We start from the raw sequence: 19367 nt of genomic DNA on the forward strand, positions 1-19367 counted from the left end.
ACGTAGTTGCGTAGTAAGAATTTGATTTTGCTGTTGTTGTTGCCCTAGATTCTTCTTTTAGCAATCATTTGGAAAAAAATGTTTCTTAATTAGGATTGATCTAGTGTTTTGAGTAGTTGTAAACGTCTTAAGTTCAAACACCACAACTCTAATTAAAGTGGAAAAAAATAACTAGTTCACCAACTAAATAGGGAAATCAATTATAATTGCTCCAGCAAAATATTTTATAGTTTTGAAAGAATTGACCCTTTCTAATTAGAGATTTTGTACATTGTGTTGTGTGTGTCAGTGCGGCATAGCCTAGTGATTAATAGATTCTTCTTATAGATGACAGCCAAGTAGAAGTCTCTGGCAGAATGAACTTTTAGCAAACATAAAAAATATAAAATAAGGAATAATGATAAAAAATCCAGAATGTAATTCTTAAATGTGTTAGAAGTACTATGCTGTGTATGAAATTATAAATTATATGCGTGACATGATCAAGTTTCCTTCAGGCTAAGAGAATCTAGGTATTATTCTTAAATAATACCATTGTTGAAAGCTCATTTTTATCTTAGAAACTGATTTTGAGCCTGTCTGTTTCTTTTCTTCTATACTTCAAGCACCTTGCAATGGAAGAATTTAACTGGTGGCTATCCTTATACATGAATGAAAATGTGAACCAAGACTTTGCCATCAGAAGGTTTTGCCCTGCAAGAATGGAGCTAGAGCAAGGAGAAGAAGAGTGCCAGGACCAAGAAGCATTTCTTGATCATGAGATTGAACTATGGTCTTCTTCTGATGCAACAACCACCACCACTCCTTGTTTACCTTCTTCAGAGAATATTGATGACTTTGTTGATAGCTTCATTAACATGGATCAGTATGATTATGACAATGAAGATCATCACCAAGAGTCCACAGAGAACAAAAGTTTTGATCATCACTTTGCTGAGGCTGATGCATACTCTATGGTGAATGAAGAAGTGGAGATCTATGGAGATGTTACAATCACCATGGAGGAGGAGGAAGAAATTGAAATGACAGGCTCTTTTGGTGCAAGATCTGAACTTGTGCCTTGTGCAGAAGATGCAAATCTTGCCATGGATCAAGGATTAGACTTGGTTCACATGCTTTTGGCATGTGCTGAAGCTGTTGGATGCAGAGACACACAGCAAGCAGAGTTTCTACTCAGCAGAATTTGGGCCTTGGCAAGTCCTTCAGGAGATTCATTGCAAAGAGTCTCTTACTGTTTTGCCACAGGATTGAAGTGCAGGTTATTACTTCTTCCTCAAAGTGCCATTGCAAATGGCACATTCACAAGATCCTCTATGAATGTCCCTTTGATCACTAGGGAGAATAAGTTGGAAGCTTTTCACCTCCTTTACCAAACAACACCTTACATTGCCTTTGGTTTCATGGCTGCAAATGAAGCTATCTTCCAAGCATCAAAAGGAAAAAGCTCCATACACATAGTTGACCTTGGAATGGAGCATACTCTTCAGTGGCCTTCACTGATAAGAGCCCTTGTTTCAAGGCCTGAGGGGCCTCCAAAGCTCAGGATCACTGGATTAATCAGAATTGAAGACAACAACCCAAAACTTCAAACTAGAATCAATGCACTTCTAGAGGAAGCAAGCTCATTGGGAATGCCTCTTGAATTCCACATAATATCAGAGGATTTAACTCCATCTCTTCTTACTGTGGAGAAGCTGAACTTAAGAGATGGAGAAGCTTTATTTGTTAACGGCATCTTGCAGTTGCACAAACATATCAAGGAAAGTAGAGGCTATTTGAAGGAAATTCTCCAATCAATAAAGAAGCTAGGTCCAACAGCAATTACAGTGGTGGAGCAAGATACAAACCACAATGGTCCTTTCTTCCTTGGGAGGTTTTTGGAGTCACTGCACTATTACTCGGCTATATTTGATTCTCTTGAGGCAAGCATGCCAAGGAATAGCCAACAGAGGGGGAAGATAGAGAGATTACACTTTGCAGAGGAGATTCTTAATATTATAGCTTATGAAGGTGCTGATAGAATGGAAAGACATGAAAGGGTAGACCAATGGAGAAGACAATTAGGCAGAGCAGGGTTTCAGGTAATGCCACTGAAGTGCACAAGCCAAGCTAGAATGATGCTTTCTGTTTATGACTGTGATGGATACACATTGTCCTGTGAAAAGGGTTGCCTTCTTCTAGGGTGGAAAGGAAGGCCAGTAATGATGGCTTCGGCATGGCAAGTAGCAAGTATTTGATATGCCCAGAGTTTTAAATTGTGATATTCAACCGCAATTGCAGCAGTAACATAACAAATTTTGGAGTCCGTGCATTGGCATCACAACCAAAGATGAGACTGCAGTGAGTGACTCGTATTTGTCCACAATTCTACGTGCAACTCAACCCTGGATCTGCCCTCTTAAAATTTTTGGAAGAAAGAGGGAGTAGAATGATCATGCACTTACTCATAGCCATAAATTGTTTCTTAATCAATAATATCAACCTGGTGATATGTATTTTCCCTTATTTAAGATACAAAAGTTTTGAAATATATTTTGTTAGATGTTTATGATTGAAACTCTTGTTCTTTAACATGTAATTCAGTCCTAACATTCTTATGTAATGTTAGAATATGAGAATAATTTACAGCCTCAAGGAGGAAAAGATATAAGCAGTTTCCTAAGATCACTTTGAACTTGCTGCAGAAAATTAATCCATATTTGACACTCTAACTTCCTTTCTTCCTTGCAAAGGATAAGCGGGTCATCAATTTTCTTCATCATCCATGTTGGTAATTTGGTTGCTATTTTCTTTACCATCCATGAGTATACATGGTCATAGCTCCAGTCATCTGAATCAGAAGATGTTCCTTCATTGCCCTGTTTGTTGACCCAGATACAGAAGGTATTCCAACCACTATAATCTCACCCTCTATGAAGTTATGCCTGCTTTTTTTTTCCCTATGTAAAAATTATATTCATACATCGACTGCAAGTGATTAAAAATAAAAATACCAAACATCTCTCATAATACTTCAATAAAATAAGAAATGATTTGTCATTTTCTTACTAACAAAACTAGTTTCTTTCTTATCCAATCAGATTATCTACCTTATATCTAACAATTTTTGTTTCAGTGTTTTCAAATTTGTTTATTTCCACAATCAGACTACAGACTACAGACTACCTTGGCTTCTAACGGTTTTAACAGTTCAGGCGACAAAATATTACAGTCAATCAGAAACTAAAAAGACAGTTTGGCACTTGCATTAAGCAATGGTTACAACTTTTTTGCATAGTGCAGCATTAGATTGTTGGTGTAAACAAAATAAAGAACTAACTAGAGGATAGCATCGCCACTGGTATAATTAACTTCCCTGAGCACCATGAATTAAATGAATTAAATTTGACAGTTAGAATGCCAATGTATGTTAGTATCTCTAACTCATTTAGGTGCCTTATGGCCCTGTGTTTTTGTTTGGCTAGAAGCTGCTGCAGACATTATGCGCAAGCGACTTGCTATTTCTGTGAAGGAAGGCCTGGCTATAGGATTGGGTGCCCAACATTCCTCCATCAGTGTCCTCCATTCAAGATCACACTCACTCGGAATTGTTGGCCTTAATATATTATTTACAATCCCACCTGCACAATTTAACAATGACCCCTAAAATTAATGTGCAATAGATAATACAAACTAGGGCATCCAGAAGACAGTAACATCAACAACCATACAAACTCCTATCTGGTTTTGATTATTTTATAATCTGTTTTTTTAAAGCTGACATAAATTTTGGCTATAAGGACATTCTGAGTACAAAATAAACTACTCAAATCCAAATACACTAGCTTGTTGATTAATTATGATGACTTGATGGTGTAGGACAAATATTCAATAATACTCTTCTTGGTAAAGTACTCCAGCGGCTACTTACTATTAGAATTTGGGAGGCCTAACTCTAGAGGTGAGGGTTGCTCTACCCTTTATAAAGACTATCTTGGCCATATCACGACTTCTAACAGTTAATTCACTAGAAAAACTGAGTCCTGAGACTTTTGGAAGACTTGCAGACCAGTCAAAAGAAAAATAATAGTCATGTGCAATTCTATGCAATAAAAAAAGAGATGTGGTGTAGTGTGTCTTCTGTGTCTTACTCTTATCAGAGTGTTTTGCTATACCCTCCTAAAACATCCTTCACATGATCCTCTGGTTAATTAATGAAAAAGTAGATGCTTATGGTAAAACAAAAAAGTTCAAAACTCTACTTATTTAGTAATAATGAGGATTTTTATGAAGATTAATTAGGAAGACAGAATTATTCCTAATCAAAAAAATTAGGTGCAAATTTGGTTGTCATAGTTCAAAGATCAAAGTTTTAAACAAACTGAGCTGCAAGTGATTTGTCTAATACTGTTAGAGATATAATATAAAACAATTCATGTCTTCACCTAGGCTAGAACAATACTAATTATTTGTTCAAGCTTGTAGAAGAAATGGTTCATAACATGATATCAATTCCTCTAATTAAATGGAGTGGAATTTGATCCTTGTTGCATTGTTCAAATTTAAAATAATTAGTATCTTCAACTAACAGCTTAAGCTTTAGGGATAATTAATTCATAACAAATCCCAAAGGTAAACAAAGGCACTTTGTGGGCAACTTCAGATCAGTAATAATAGAGTGTGCTAAACATGGATAACACAATTAGGTGAGATGAAGAGGTTGAGCCAGCCTTAAGAGTATCATGCAATCTGAATTTGTTTATCCCCATTACTTAGTCGTTAGTCTAGTACTCATGTTCGGTCCAACAGGATATCTATCACTAAGGGCTTTGTCTGTTTCAGGCTTTCAGCTATTTGAACAGTTTACGTAGTTTGGTTCTTGGATCAGGATCCTCTCATGTGGAAATTTTCATGGCATTGTCATGTTGTAATTTTGTCTTTCTCTCTCTTCATACATATTGTCATGATAGACACAATGTTTCATTTGACATAGTCATGTGACATGATTGGATCATAATCCTTGATTCTTTAACCACACTTCACCTGGTATTGGCTACTGCTTCGGAAAGCCCATCCCTCTCCCCACCTAAATCTTAACCTTAATTTGCTAATTCTACAAGAGCCGGGAAGGCCAAGCATGCTATAGAAGCTTTCCTCTATCTTCAGAACAAAGAAAAATAATGAAAAATGAAAACATAAGGTCTCTATTCTACCATCTATTATCTAACGTGTTGCTGCTTCAATAAAACGTGGAAATCTATTTCAAGAGGATGAAAGAGTTAGTTAACCATAGAAAAGATACAACCGAGTATAAAAACAAGATATTACCTATAATTGCACCATAGTGCATATTGGCGTATGGCTCCTCACCGGTTAGAATTTCCCATAATACTATGCCAAAGGAGAACACATCAACCTACAAATCAAAATGCAATTTCGACAATCAATAGGCAATATGCACCAAAAGATTTAAAATGATCAAATATATATCCCATTTGAACAACAGATTTCTTGAGTAGTAAAAGAACGGAACAGAAAATTTTAAATGGGTAAGATTAAAAATGGTCAAATAAACATGATTATACAGGAAATCAGGAATTTCCAGAATTCCTAAGTGCTGTGAACTTGAAAAGAGTTTTATTGCCATGTGAAATGAAGAAAACTCCAACATCTAGAACAAACATCAATTCAACAATCAACTCATTCTTCCTTAGTTAAATTTCAATGGTGTCGTGCGATTGAAAAAAAGCATTTCATCAGATAACTTCGAATATTACCTTCTCTGAGACTTTGTTGCTGGTTCCATTCAGCAGCTCTGGTGCCATCCAAGGTAGAGTCCCCCGCACACCACCAGTAACTAGGGTATTCCTTTTAATTTTTGACAAGCCGAAATCACCAACCTAGGAAGGAAAATTTATAATTCTTAACACTAAAGGATTTGAGATTTTCAGTTCATGGAAAATTGGTAACAGTCTTGATACCTTGCAAATTGGCCGTAAAGGATCTTTCAAGTTGACGAGCAAATTGTCACATTTTAAGTCAAAATGCACAATGTTTTTTGAGTGTAAATATTCCATTCCAAAAGCTGCATCCATTGCAATTATCAGCCGCTTGCGACGATCAAGATACCTAAAAAAATCACGTTAAGAGCTTCTTAAGGAAAACTCATCTGAAGACTGGACATGATATTCATCACTTGAACACACTAGCTGACGCAATAAACTTCAGGATGGTGATGTTTATCGCTTAAGAATTCTACCAAATCATGAAAGCTATCATAACAAATAGTCATGCCTTCCATCCTAGACAGAAGCTTCTATAGAATTGTCTTCTTCAAATTTGAGGCAGGAGTAACCATTGTTTTAATATAGTGCTGCTCTGTAATATAAATACAAAGGCTCTTTTTAAATGCATTACCTGTCCTTGCGAAGTAATACATGCCTAAGAGAACCATCCACCATGAATTCAGTAACAGTGGCCATTGTTCCTCCCGGCCCATCCTGTACCACACCATAAAATGCAACCACATTTGGATGATGAAGCTTGGAAAGAATGTCCGCTTCCCGCCAGAATTCCACAGTCTGAGAAAAGACACAAACATCATCTTACTTGCCTCAAAATATATCCTTACAATTAAAGAAATTTCTAATAAATATAACAATAAGAAGCATTTTCTATTTCAATACAAAATGTCCATTCTCATAAGATACATCCCCTATATATATAATTTTAATTTTTATATTCAATAATTAAGATTCCAGTTTAATTTTCATGCACTGTCAGTGTAAAAGAGTTTTACACAGACACTCAATCTGAATATGCCATGTAGGATCAAACGGTTACATTCCTTTTTAATTTAACTAAAATAACAAGAAATTTATGACGTGACCGAAATCAATCTGTGTAAAAATCTGTGGGGGGGGGGGGGAGGGGGGAGGCTTAATTTTGACAAAAAAGTGAAAATATACAAAAATGTTCCCTTCAATGACCATTCTCCTATAAAATGACCATTATCATAAGATACATCCCTTATATATATATATAATATATATATATATATAAATAGCAAGTTTACCAGTCTCTCTTGCTCAGATGATCGACCAGTGAAGCAGCTCTTCTTTATTCTTTTAATAGCAACATCTGTTCCTCTCCATTTTCCATGATACACGGTCCCAAAGGTACCAGAACCTAATTCCTTCAGCTCTTCAAGATCTTCGTTCTTAATGACCTACCAATTGCACCAAAACAATGAAATAAATGAGCTAAAGATTTTTAAGTCAGCAGTCGAGCAAGATATTATTCATCTCTGTAAAATCTGTGAAAGTTTATAAAAGAAAATACAGAAAAAACTAAATATGATAAAATAAGCATTAAAGCATAAACGTTACAAGGTCAAAGGAGAGGACAAAGGTCTAAAACATCATCTCATGACCAAGTGTGATAAAGAATCCATATAGACACTGAAAATCTACATTAGAGACACACAATATCTCCAAAGTAATGCTCCGTGGTATAGAACAGCGGACTCCAACAAACCCAACAACAGCAAAGAATAGTGTAGAAAAGATGAGATCGTTACGATGGATGAATAGACATTCAAGAAAATACAAGATCAGGATTAATTAAAGCACACTGGTCGTGCAAAAGTAGAAATAACACTTAATGAGAAAACGAAAGAAACCTGCCTACAGTGGTTTGATCATGTGAGACTGTTGGAAATACATGAGTGTTTCTCTCCTCCTTTTTCTTCGGTACATATTATCGTGATACGAACATAATATTTTTTTTTTCAATAGTCAAGATTCCAGTTTAATTTTCATGCATTGTCAGTCTAAAATAGGTTTACACACTCAATCTGACTATGCCACGTAGGATCAAACAGTTACATTCCTTTTTAATTTAACTTAAATAACAAGAAATTTATGATGTGGCCGAAACCAATCTGTGTAAAAATCTTTTGGGGGGAGGGAGGAGGCTTAATTTTGACAAAAAAGTAAAAATATGCAAAAATGTTCCCTTCAATGAAGGATGCAAATAAGTATTCTCAATAACTCCTAAAGTCCAATAAGCACATACCTAGTGCATCGTCAAAGTACAAAAGAGATTTCTAAATAGAATAAAAGCATAGCAGATAAAATGCTGGAGGGGAAAAAAAATAACCTGCACGGTACTGATATCAAAATCTCCTAAAGAAGGATCAAGTGGAGGTAGATTGCAATTTTTTGTTTCAAACTTGCCATCCTTAAGCATAAGAACTTTGTCAGTGGAAAAACATATCTATACAGATACTGAAACAGAAAATAACTAAGATGAAGATCATACCTCATACTCTGATTCTTGTGCTCTCAGGTTTTCCATCATAGCATCGAACTGCATGCTTTCAGCGTCAGTAAGTTGGGATAGATCATAATTGGAATTCAGAACAGCAGTTTCTGTTCCACTCCTTCTAAGTAAGTCCTTCTGACTTTCTTGACCAAAATTGAGGTGGGAATCCTCATGAACAAGAAAAGCTTCGTCAGCTTTTCCTATCACAGGTGAAAAACCAACATGATCCTGATCAATAAGAGAGACATTATCAAGCCCTTGTGCCAACTTTTGAAAATATGACCACCGTTTAGGTTCATGATTTTCCATATTTACGCTTAAGCCTATTCCACCTGTGGTTAGTGGATGTAGAGTGGAGGGATCTTCTGCAAGTATTGCTTTAGAAAACATATCAGAAAGCAATTCACGGGGAAATCGATCATCGATATCAATAAGGACACCTTGTGCTTGTTTTGAAACAACATTTGGGGGAAAATCTTGAGAAACATCTTTGGTTATGTCCCCAGTTAAAGAAACAGGAAGTGCTTGCACCATATGATTATCATTAGATTCCTTCCCAGAGACCTCACCCCAATCAATCTCCGGAAGATTGGATGCTGGATCATCAAGGTGTTCTACAGAGGAAACATGTTGAATAGCAGGAAGGTCTGATTTGGTATTGGTTTTGGTTTTGGTTTCATCATTACAATAATTTTCAGCTTCCACATCTTTACTTCCTTCATTGTTCAGTAACACCTGCTTGAACTCAGGATCCATGTGCTCGGATAGGTTTGGCTTAATCTGACTGTTCGTGTCAGGCAATGGTTTATTCATTTGATGTTTGGCAAACCCATTGTCAATGGTATGGTCATCTGCTAGTAAGGGCTTTGCTGCAATGCTCAATTTCTCAGTTGGATTTAACAGATTATAATCACTCAAGTTGTCCCTAGATTCTGTCACTGAACCCTCTGGGTTGACATCACAAAGTAAGGGCTTTGCTGCAATGCTCAATTTCTCAGTTGGATTTAACAGATTATAATCACTCAAGTTGTCACTAGATTCTGCCACTGAACCCTCTGGCTTGACATCACAAAGTAAGTCTGACTCATGAAACTGAGAGTTCAGCGTGTCATCTGACTTTGAGGACCGATTCAGGACCTCTACTTGCTCCCTTGGAATTCTTTCTGAATAGTAAACTCTTTTAGGAAGTGGGGGAGGATGAAGACAATTCAAATCAATTGCATTTGACTGAGAATCAACATAAGCAGGAACAAATGCACTGCTAGATGTAGTAGAGGCCTCTTCATAATCCTGGTGTTGAACCTTTATAGTGGAAGGCAAGGAGGTTAGATGCCCCTCAGGCAAGGTAACTATAGCTGATGCTTCAGGACAATTATTTTTCAAATAACCATCCAAGGGCTGTGAGGGAGCTAGGGGTGGGGTTTCCAAGGATACGACATTAACAGGGTCACTCCCTTGTTTAACTGAGCCATCACCTATATTTTCCACCGACATTTGTACTCCACTGGGTGGATGATCTTCATTCAGAACCCATTGTTGGTAATTCAGCATTTGAGGAGCCATAGAAATTGGAGTGTCCTCAACCACAGGGTTAGGAGCCGGATTAAGGCCATGGTGAAGAAGATATTGATTACTAATTTCCCCAGATTGCATAATTTGATCACTATAACTCAGCTGCCCAGTTTCATACGCATTTGAAGAAGTTGGTAATACTGGCTGTGAAGATTGAATAACCAATGAAGATTCAGATTTTTTGGTCAAGGGAATACTGCTGACACCTATTGATTCTACAGCAACTCTACTGGTCTCCCTCTCCATAGTTTGCCTGTCCAATTCATTTATATCAGCTGCTGCAAAGCTGACACCAAGTGGTGTTGAGTTGTTTCTAGATCCTAAGTCCATGCCATTAACAGCAACAAAATACTGGATCTCAGAATCACCACCAATGCTGCTTAGAGCAAACTGAGCATCTTCCAAATCATTCATTGAGAACAAAAACATCCTAAGCTTTTGTGGGTGTTCTTTATCTTCTAGAATATTATACTCCTCCATCATATTCTGCAAATCCTCATCACATGATACAGATACCAAAGCATCAAGATCTTCCCCAGGAAGTTGATACTTCAGTACATGAACCAAATTATAGATTAACATTGCTTTCTGCCTAAGCTCCTGCCACGATATGTCCTTTCTTAGACGAAGAATGCGTGTCTGGCCTCCAACATATCTTAGCTTTCCATCACTAGGCCGTGGTAATATTTTACCACCAAAGCTGCAAAGACACTTCATCATCATTGATGAGCTATCAGAACCACCAGAAGAGCCATATCCATGCACAAATTGACTAGTCTCCTGATTCAATGAAGTTCTTGGTATTGATCGAATTGACCTGTAATAGCTTCTGTCTCCATGTAATGATGTACTCTGTCTGTTAAACTCTGTTGGACCTTTCTCAACCGTTGAGAACATAGAAATGCCTGACCCACTTTCAGATCCTGCATGACTGATGCCTAAAACTCCTCTATAACTAGTTGTATAATTAGAATCACTGACATTTGAAAATACAGGCTTCTTGAGATTCACCCTATCTCGCATAAATTCAAGAGCAAATTCCTCACCCGTCTGTATTGAATAATTACGAACTGGCTTAACATCTGATGTGTAATAGTCAAATGGTCTTCCATTAGTATGCATGACATCCAGACGATCCGGCATTACTGGCTGAGATCCAGGCTGGAATTCCTGCGTTCTAGGCTCCATGATATAGCACTGAAGTTGTTTGGGGAATCTTGATTGTTCCATCATGCCATGTCTTTTTCTTCACAAAAGAAGAATTCATTAAGAAACCAGGTCAAAAATAAGTTCTAGACTTTTTTGTAATAATGGCTTCAATACTATATGAAATGTGAAGAATCTGAAATCCTTTAAACTCCCAACATAAGACCTACTGACTCTTTATCCCAAAACACAACTGTATAGCAACTGCTTTGTGAACATAGAGGAATTAAGGCAAGAAGATTGAGCAACAAATTGAAATAAAAATATATGGTCACAGCAGATGGAAAAAAAGAACAAATTAAACATCTGCATTCTGCAGCCAACTATAAATGCTAAGTTGCATACTGGGAGCCCAGATAACATTCAGTATTTATAATAATGCAATGCAATTAACAAAACATTATAAATAACTTAAATTTTTGAAAATGAATAATGAACTTGGGCAGTCGAAATACACTATTTGTTTGGTGAACAACTCCAGCTGCCTTTCCATGGCTAGATGACTGCTAGGTCTCTCTAGTGTGGGCCTAAAACTGTGTGTAACATCTCATTGCTCACCTCACATTAATAAGATTCTCAAAGATCAGTGATAACTGATAAGACATCAGTGCAAAACAGAAGGTACTTTACCTAAGGAAAAATATACTATAACCTATCTTCAATTGGGAAAAACTAGAATAACCATACATCACTCTCATATGCAAGCCCACAAGGGACAATTTTCTGAGTAAGTTTCAAAATAAATTGCACACATTTAGTTTTCCAACTACAGTTAGGGAAACTTGTAGGTTTAGCATTCAATTCAGCCTATCTATAATCTACTGTTTATGTAATTAATTTCATTGCCATTTTCCACATACCAGACAGAACATGATCAACAAAAGATTATCAACAACACAGGGCCATCTCCATACATTCAAAACCAAACAGCAAGAACAAACAATGGAGCATGAAAATGAAACTAGGTACCTGATGAAAAGGGTGAAAGCTCGTGTTTTTCATTGCTGAAAGTGGTGGAAGGTAACAACGCCATGGTTGAAGAAAAAGAACCAATTTTTGAAACGAAACAGAGGTTTCAGGGGAAAACTGAAAGAACCCATTTCGGCACAGTCTGAGTGATTCCCATTACGCTATCTTTTCAGAGTTTCAGCTTCTGCTTCGGCACATTTTCCCGGAAAATCGATGGCACTTTCTCTTTCTCTCTCTAAACGAAATGGAAAATTCTCTCACTAGAAAATTCCTGTGTGGGCGCCGCTTCTGCTTTCTCACGCGGAATACATCACGTTCTGCTCTTTTTTATTTTTTTATATTTTACTCAAATGAGAAAGTGAGGATCAAGTTACTTAAAGGGCCTTCTTGGTTTAAAACGTGTAGGAATCAAAGACCTGAAAAATACAAAATATTAAAATATTGAGTAAAGAATGGGAAAAGGAAATTAAAGAGAATGGATTATGGATATATGTTACTATCAGTTCAAATAATCACTTAGTCACCATCGTTCTTGTTGGTTCAAATGATTACACGACTATCTGTCAAACGCCAGTCGATCATGACAACTAAACATGAAACTTCCACTTTCTAACTAATTGGTTCAACATAAGGTTCATGGTTCTTTGAGAACCGAAGCTAACAAAAAATCGAACCTTTTAGAACCGAACCGAACTTGAACCTAAATTTAAAAATCGGTTCACTAACCGAACCAAAATCTCAAAACTGGTTCAATAACCGAACCAAACCGATATATCCACTTATTCACTATCTAACAGTTAACAGAACCGAATCTTTTAAAAAATGTGAACTCAATTAATATTAAGTTAGTTGATTCTGGAAAAAAACTGGTTCGGTTCACCATTTTACCGAACTAGTTAACCGAAACTTGAAACCGATTCAGTTCGGTTCAAAACATACTATATCGGTTCGGTTCAATTCCCTCAACCAAATTTTCAGTTCAGGTTCGGTTCAGTTCAAGCAAAGAACCGAACCATGAACAGTCCTAGTTGACATCTTAATGTCACCTACATGACATAGTAGCAAGCGGTTAACCGTGTTTGTTGGAAATATGTAAATTCATTCTCATTACCATGGTGGATTCACATCAAATTAGTTCTCTAATAGAAATTTTGTTCTAAAGAAACTATGTTCTTTGGAGTATAATTTCCTAAATCTTAAGAAAAGATTGGAGGAATTGCCGATACATAATAAGGATTTATTTGCTTTCACGGCATCCGACCGACTTAGATCTAGATTTTTGTTGTCATAAATACACCATTCATCCTACATAGTAAATATAATTGAACAGTCAAAATAAGAGAAATATGGTTTCGAAGCATCAAAAGGCCGTTGAAGAACAAGTGTTTGGGCTATTGAAGGCTAGATTGATAATGGAGATTAAGTAATACTTTATGGTTAGAAAATCTAGTGTTTAGTGAACAAGTTCAATGACAAATGACATATGTGCTATTTCGTATATGATGCTAAAAAATTCGCGCTGTTCTATTTTGTATTATATTATATAAATTTTATTATGATTTGAGTAATAACTGATCGCGTGGCCTAATGGATAAGGCGCTCGCCTCCGGAGCGGGAGATTGTGGGTTCGAGTCCCATCGCGATCGCATTTTTTAATATTTTGTTTTTGCATTTCAAAAGCATTAATTAACTATTCCCAAATGTTATTGTTGACCAAGTGATGTCTTCACTGTACATATGCGGGTCCCAGTCACTTGCTTCTTAGTTCTTTCAATTACCAAATAAAATTCAATAATAATATAGTGCCTACTTTTGAAATGTCACAATTTTTCTATATTCTCTATTGAAAATATGTTAAAAAAATGAAAAAATTGCACAACCTCCCATAAAATTTAATTGATCTCCCTTATATTTTGTAAAATGTATTGACCTATTCTTCTTCATATATCCTTTAGAATAAATAATAGAATGCAATTGAGTATTATAATACAATAATGATAAAACTCAAGAGAGATTGATGTATTATTTTTAATAAAACAAAGTGAGTTATATATATCTATTAAATAATAGAAGGAGATAAGTATAAGGATGTAAATCCTTAGGGCCACATATATATTACATGTTATAATTTTAATGGAGAAGAAATAGCGGATAGGACAGCTGAAATTTTTTTCCATGTTCTAAGAGGTTTTACAAGTTTGTCAGGAGCTGGTTTTTTTTTTTAACTTTGAAGAAGAAACATTTTTTAAGGATAAAATACAAACTTACAGGCTAAGTCATCAGTAGATTACTTTGAATTAATGAATTTGGAAGTAATCAAGCAAAATTAATTTTGGGATTTAACTCAGCTATATTGACTAAAGAAATCAAATTATTTTTATTCACAATCCATTGTATTTCTGTTTGATTTTAATTTAATTTGGTATATAACTTGAATTTTTTGTGTATACAGACTGTAATGCATTTAATCTTTATATTCTATGAAATGATTTTTCTTTTGATGCTAAAATTTATTTTCCCCCTCCAATTTCATGTTTAAACCCATCTTGTGAATTATCTCTTTTGACTTGAATCAAATGTGAGTTGAAGAGGTTCTTTTGGACTTAAATGCTTTTATTCAGAATGATGTAAAAAGTGCATCTTGTGGAATATTCTAATTGTAATTGTAATGTTACCTAAATTATATATTTACAACCGGGTGATACAAGGGAGCCACCTCAAACTAATCCAAACTAACCATCCATACATGTACTATATTACTTTCAAAAAAAAAAGTATTATATTACACCTTAATTTCTATAGAAAAATGATGCCTACTAACACTGTGTTATTTCACAAGAGTCTTGTTTTGAGTTCAATTTTGATGTAGTGTACAATAAAGAAAAAAACAAAGAAAGAAGAAAGTGAATTTTAGAGAGAAAGGAAACCGCCGCAGAGTGACTAAATATCCATAACTGCCTTCAACCTCCCTCCCCGAAATAATCTCAACCCACAAACCAGAACCAGATCGTGAGTCACAACAATAAATTCACTAGTTTTTCTAGTTTTAGTGTCTTTTGCGCGCCTTACTCAGTACTAGCAGTTTTAGCTTCTTCTTGCACTCTCTCTCTCTCTCTCTCTCTCAGGTATCTCTCTCTATCTATGCATGCTTCTAACATATTCTAGCAACATGTCTTTGTACTATATTAAATGTCATTAATTGTTTGTGTCTTATCTCTTATATGCATCAATTTTTGCTTATATATATACCACTCATGTAACTTCTTTTTCACGTTGCAGCAGGTTTACCTGATTTGATTTCACTACCATGGCATTGAGCACTTACTTCAACTTGGACTTTCAGCAAACTCCTAGCTCTTTCCTTGAAGCAACACCAACACTTAATTTACCACAACACCACCTCTTTGCTTATCCAGATGAAAATTTCTTCTTTCCAAATAGCACTTTTGTTGACCATGATGCAAGTTTCCTCTACCCTGCAGATGATATCTACTACCCTCCTCTGTTTCAGTGCAATTCTTCTGCTTATGACCCCACCAATTGCAATATCTCACTCTCTGACAATGATATTGTATTTCCATTCCTAACTCAAGATGATTACCAAAACCTCCTTCCATGTCCAAAGCGCCAAAAGTGCTTCTTCAATGACAATTATGGCCTTGTGCCAACCAATTTGTTTGATTCCTTGCAAGCAGAGGAACCGCCACTATCAGAAGCAGAGCTTTTCTATGCAATGGCGCCAGAGTTCCAAATTCAACAACTTCCACAGTGTGGTAATTTTGTGGCAAATAATGATGAGAATAAGAAGAGTAAGGAGAACGAGAAAATCATATCTGCTCAGAGCTTAGCAGCAAGAGAAAGAAGGAGGAAGATCAGTGACAAAACACAGGAGCTAGGGAAGATTGTTCCTGGTGGGACTAAGTTGAACACTGCTCAGATGCTGAATGCAGCTGGCAAATACATTCAGTATTTGCAGGCTCAAGTTCAGATGCTTCAACTTATGAACACACTCCAAGTAAGTTAATCCACTACCTAATTTCATGTCAATTTAACTGTTTCTTGCAATTTTCTTACAATCATGATTCATGAGTGATCGTTCTTGTATGAAGACACTCAAGTTAGTTCATTGTTCAGTACTTTCATGTTAATTTAACAGTTTCTTGCATTTTTCTTATAATCATGAGTGGTTGTTGATGTTAAGTTGCTGTTTTAATTATAATAGAGTTTTAGTAACTATATGATAATTTTATGCAATAGGATGGTTAACTGAATTAGCTTATTTTTCTGTAAAATCAATTTTACTTAAATAAGTTTTTCTCTAAAATTAATCTAAACTCAACTGTGGATTGATTTTCAAACAAACATGAACTGACTGACAGTGAGGATTAGAGTAGTTGCTATAGTTAAGAAAGCATAAAGAAACTGGGTTTTCAATAAATACCAAAAATAAAGAAAGAAATTGTTATTGCAGTGAAAATTAAGTTAGTTATGTGTAACTTATGAGTTATGACTCAATGTTTCATTGGATGTTCAGTTTCTTTGTTTTTTTGCTAATAATATGTTGTAGTTCCTATTTAGTTCCTACTTTTTTAATTTATTATTGAACATATTACAAATTGTTAGAAAAATTTAGAATATGAACTTTTCTATGTGAGTGCTGAACAAAAATAAAACTCCTATGTGAGTGGGGGAGAGAGAGAATGTGAGCCTAGGGAAAGAGAGATTTTAGAAAGCAGTTACTAGATTTTAGCAACACTTCCCAGAGACTTTAGGAACAAGATTGTTTCTTTAGAAGAATATAACTGCCACGGATGGAATTTTCCACATGTTTTTTTTTTCATTAATTACTATAAAAATAAAGTTGGCATATTAAATCAATGCTCAAGTTCAGTGCTTATTATATGTTGTTAATTTTGTTCAGGAAGAAGAGGAGGTAGCACTAGCACCTTCAATTGATGAAGATCTTCAGGCACTGTTTGTCTCACCCTTGATTCAAGAGAAGATGTACTTGGAGGAGAAGTGCTTTGTTCCAAAAGACTTTGTTACCACTTTAACAAATCTTGATAATCTTCAATCAAGTCCTTCCATCCTTCAAGATCTTAATCAGTTGATTGGGACTTGTCACAATAAGAAGAAAGCAAAGCAAGAGTAATTAAACTGCCCATGATCTGTTGTAGTGTTCTTGTTAGCCCAATTTTTTAGCATTTTTTCTTCGATTATGTAATTTTTTTGAAAGATTCGATTAAGTAATTGCCATCTTCTAATTGGCATTAGATTCAATTTCATTTGTTTCATTAATTTTTCACATACAAACCTCTTTTTGATGTTCGTATATTTAAGTGGTTAACTTCTTCTTTTTTTGGTCTCATTAAGTGGTTAACTTATGATATTATTCAGCCTGTAGTCCCACTGTATGCAGTTTACTGAAATGCCCTCAACGCTTATTTTTTCCCATCAAAACTCTTCAAGTCTTCAACATAAAAACTGATATTTAGAACGATTTTGGAAGATAATCCTAAAAAAATCAAACGAGAAAGCCAAGCCCACCAAACAAAACCCAAGAGTGAAACAAACCGCTATTGGCCCAACCAAGAAAGCAAAAACCAGAAAATTAAGCCCACAAAAATGACAAAAAAAATGTTAATAACACATTATGTTAAATATAATCTTTATGTGAGTGGCTCACTGGCTTGTACGGTGGTATTTTTGGCCTGTACTTATCCAAGCCTGCTGCTGTCTCAACTATTCCTTTGTTGCTGGTGGAGATAGTTTTTCAAGAGGATGGATATATTGGTAGATTGTGCGTGCCAATGTGCCATGGTGGAGCTTGGAACTTGGATGGCTCAATATGGATGGGGACTGGGGAGTTAGTTCTGGAATTGGGTGAGAGCAATGGTGCTTTATAGTTGGAACCTTGTTGATCTGTTAGTTCTAGGTAACTTTTTATTTATTTTTTCTGTTGTATTTGGGTTCTAGCAATATTAATTTTGAAAACAAAAATTTGGCTTATAAAAATAAAAATATAAGCGCATTATTTTTTCAAATATCAACACAATTTTTAACACATTTAAAATGGACCAGTCACAAAAAAGTGTTCAAAAAAGTATGTTGATAGCATTCTTCCACTAAAATTCACAACCACAACCAATTAATTACACAGCAGCACTTGAAGACTAAGGAGGCCCCGTGTGGAAATATAGCTTAATTTAACGCTTATGGTCATAAGCGCTCATGACATAAGTGCTCATTCATAAGCTATTTTAAAATATTTATTGAAATATATCAAAAATAAGCTATATATAAGCATAATCTCTTTTTCATAAGCTATCATGAGTAGCTTATGAAAATAAGCTCAAAGCAGCTTATGGTCTACCATAAGATGTTTGCATAAACTTTCTCAAACACGCATAATAGCTTATGCTATCAGATAAGCTCAAATAAGCTCTTTCAAACGGGGCCTAAATACCACCGCTCCAAAGAAAAGCAACAATGACCACAAAATAATAATCTCCAAATATTGAAGTGGTTTTGTCACAATCTGAGATGCTGGAAAATCTCGATTTTAAGATGGTAGATGCTATGGTTTTTTTCTTTCATGAATTTGGGTGGGAAGAGATTATGTGAAGGATGGTGGTGAAATGTGAATGGTGGTGGGTGAAAGGAAGAAGATGAAGAAAGATTAAGGAGTTTGGTTGATTTTCAAAGGTTTTTTATTTTTGGAAATGCATGAGCTATGGATGAAGAAGATGAAGTGGAAAAGGAAGAACATGAAGGTGGAAAGGGAAGAAGATAGTGGTAAAGAGGAGAGACTAAAATATAATTTAAATTTTTTTCAGGGACTAAAATAGATGTGAAATAAATTCACGTGGAAACCTCTGTTGTCTGCTGACTAGGCTCGTCATTGGATCGTTGACCGGTCAAAATCGATGAAAAGACTTAATTTGATAAAAAAAAAAAGTTTCTCAAGGATGACATTTCAAAGAAAAAAATTTCAGGGACCAAATTTCATTCCTCCTACAATCTCATGGAACCCAAACATATTTAAGCCTAACTAAAAACATTTATTTTGTTTTGATTTTAAAGAAGCTTTAATATAATAGTGACATGCAATCACGTGGGGATAAAAAATGGCAATTAGCATTATTCTTGTGATGTCTCCCTTATTGATGAGTTTGTCATTAAATGAGTAGATTATTAGAGGAGATGATGTCCGGATGTTAGTATAATGTTAGTATAACCCTCTTAAACGTGAGCATCAAGTTTAAGAGAACTCATTTGGCATGGCGTACTAAACTAGTACTTTCTCCATTCCTTAT

General features: G+C 35.5%; 3 protein-coding genes and 1 non-coding gene across 5 annotated transcripts; 3 read left to right on the plus strand and 1 right to left on the minus strand.

Moving 5' to 3' along the window:
* The first annotated feature begins 411 nt into the window (after nucleotides 1-411).
* Nucleotides 412-2882, plus strand: LOC130745185 (GRAS family protein RAD1-like). Its single transcript, XM_057597332.1, has one exon. It carries the CDS (start codon nucleotides 615-617, stop codon nucleotides 2235-2237), a length of 1623 nt encoding a protein of 540 aa, XP_057453315.1. The 5' UTR covers nucleotides 412-614; the 3' UTR covers nucleotides 2238-2882.
* A 336-nt stretch (nucleotides 2883-3218) lies between these two features.
* On the minus strand, nucleotides 3219-12365 carry LOC130745183 (uncharacterized). Of its 2 annotated transcripts, XM_057597330.1 has the most exons (9): nucleotides 12052-12365; nucleotides 8302-11122; nucleotides 8140-8220; nucleotides 7055-7207; nucleotides 6397-6560; nucleotides 5961-6108; nucleotides 5757-5879; nucleotides 5308-5395; nucleotides 3219-3620 (listed from the first exon to the last, which is right to left on the minus strand). In XM_057597330.1, the coding sequence occupies exons 2-9, from the start codon at nucleotides 11107-11109 to the stop codon at nucleotides 3424-3426; spliced, it is 3762 nt and encodes a 1253-aa protein (XP_057453313.1). In that variant the 5' UTR covers nucleotides 11110-11122; nucleotides 12052-12365; the 3' UTR covers nucleotides 3219-3423. The 2 variants fall into 2 exon arrangements, with proteins under 2 accessions (XP_057453313.1, XP_057453314.1); XM_057597331.1 differs by lacking the exon at nucleotides 8140-8220.
* A 1259-nt stretch (nucleotides 12366-13624) lies between these two features.
* TRNAR-CCG (transfer RNA arginine (anticodon CCG)) lies at nucleotides 13625-13697 on the plus strand. The gene has a single exon. It is a non-coding gene; the product is annotated as a tRNA-Arg (tRNA).
* A 1661-nt stretch (nucleotides 13698-15358) lies between these two features.
* Nucleotides 15359-17323, plus strand: LOC130744472 (transcription factor bHLH52-like). Its single transcript, XM_057596654.1, has 2 exons — nucleotides 15359-16066; nucleotides 16973-17323. The coding sequence occupies exons 1-2, from the start codon at nucleotides 15359-15361 to the stop codon at nucleotides 17201-17203; spliced, it is 939 nt and encodes a 312-aa protein (XP_057452637.1). The 3' UTR covers nucleotides 17204-17323.
* Nucleotides 17324-19367: the final 2044 nt, after the last annotated feature.

Source organism: Lotus japonicus, chromosome 3, assembly GCF_012489685.1.
Source record: "Lotus japonicus ecotype B-129 chromosome 3, LjGifu_v1.2".
Taxonomy (NCBI): domain Eukaryota; kingdom Viridiplantae; phylum Streptophyta; class Magnoliopsida; order Fabales; family Fabaceae; genus Lotus; species Lotus japonicus.